Source organism: Aptenodytes forsteri, unplaced genomic scaffold (genome assembly GCF_000699145.1).
Source record: "Aptenodytes forsteri isolate BGI_AS27 unplaced genomic scaffold, ASM69914v1 Scaffold276, whole genome shotgun sequence".
In the NCBI taxonomy this organism is placed as follows: domain Eukaryota; kingdom Metazoa; phylum Chordata; class Aves; order Sphenisciformes; family Spheniscidae; genus Aptenodytes; species Aptenodytes forsteri.
In genome coordinates this window covers 192,572-192,968 of record NW_008795479.1, presented here as the reverse complement: position 1 = coordinate 192,968, position 397 = coordinate 192,572, and the positions used below count along the sequence as shown (strand labels likewise).

General features: G+C 72.8%; 1 protein-coding gene across 1 annotated transcript in view; it reads right to left on the bottom strand.

Annotated features, from left to right (window-relative positions):
* SCNM1 (sodium channel modifier 1) overlaps positions 1-339 on the bottom strand; it is a 4,583-nt gene extending 4,244 nt beyond the window's left edge. The window contains 1 exon segment of the mRNA XM_009281234.1: positions 279-339. Coding sequence (XP_009279509.1) covers positions 279-339 — 61 coding nt within the window.
* Between the last annotated feature and the right edge of the window lie 58 nt (positions 340-397).

The window sequence follows — 397 nt, the reverse complement described above, 5'->3', positions numbered from 1 at the left end:
CCCCAGCACCCCCAGGGCCACCCAGTCCCCGGGGATGTCCGCAGGGTCCCCTGTCCGTCCCCCCCCCGGGAGGCTGGGGACACTTGGGGACCGGAGCCTGAGTGGCACCTGGGGGGGAGCCCAGTGCTCCCAGTAGCTCCCAGTGCTCCCAGTAGCTCCCAGTCCCCACTGGGCCAGGTGCACACGTGCGTGCAAACGGACACGCGCTGGTGCGGGAGAGGTGACAGGTCCCCACTCGGGAGGGGGACAGAGGTGACAGCCAGCCCCGTCGCACGCGCGTGTGTAAGGGTCTTCGCGCGTGGTCGGGCGTCGCGCGTGCACGTCCGTGTGCGTGGGCATTTGCACGTGGGCGTGTGCACACGCGTGGGCACGGGGGCCGGCGACGTGGGCGCCCGGC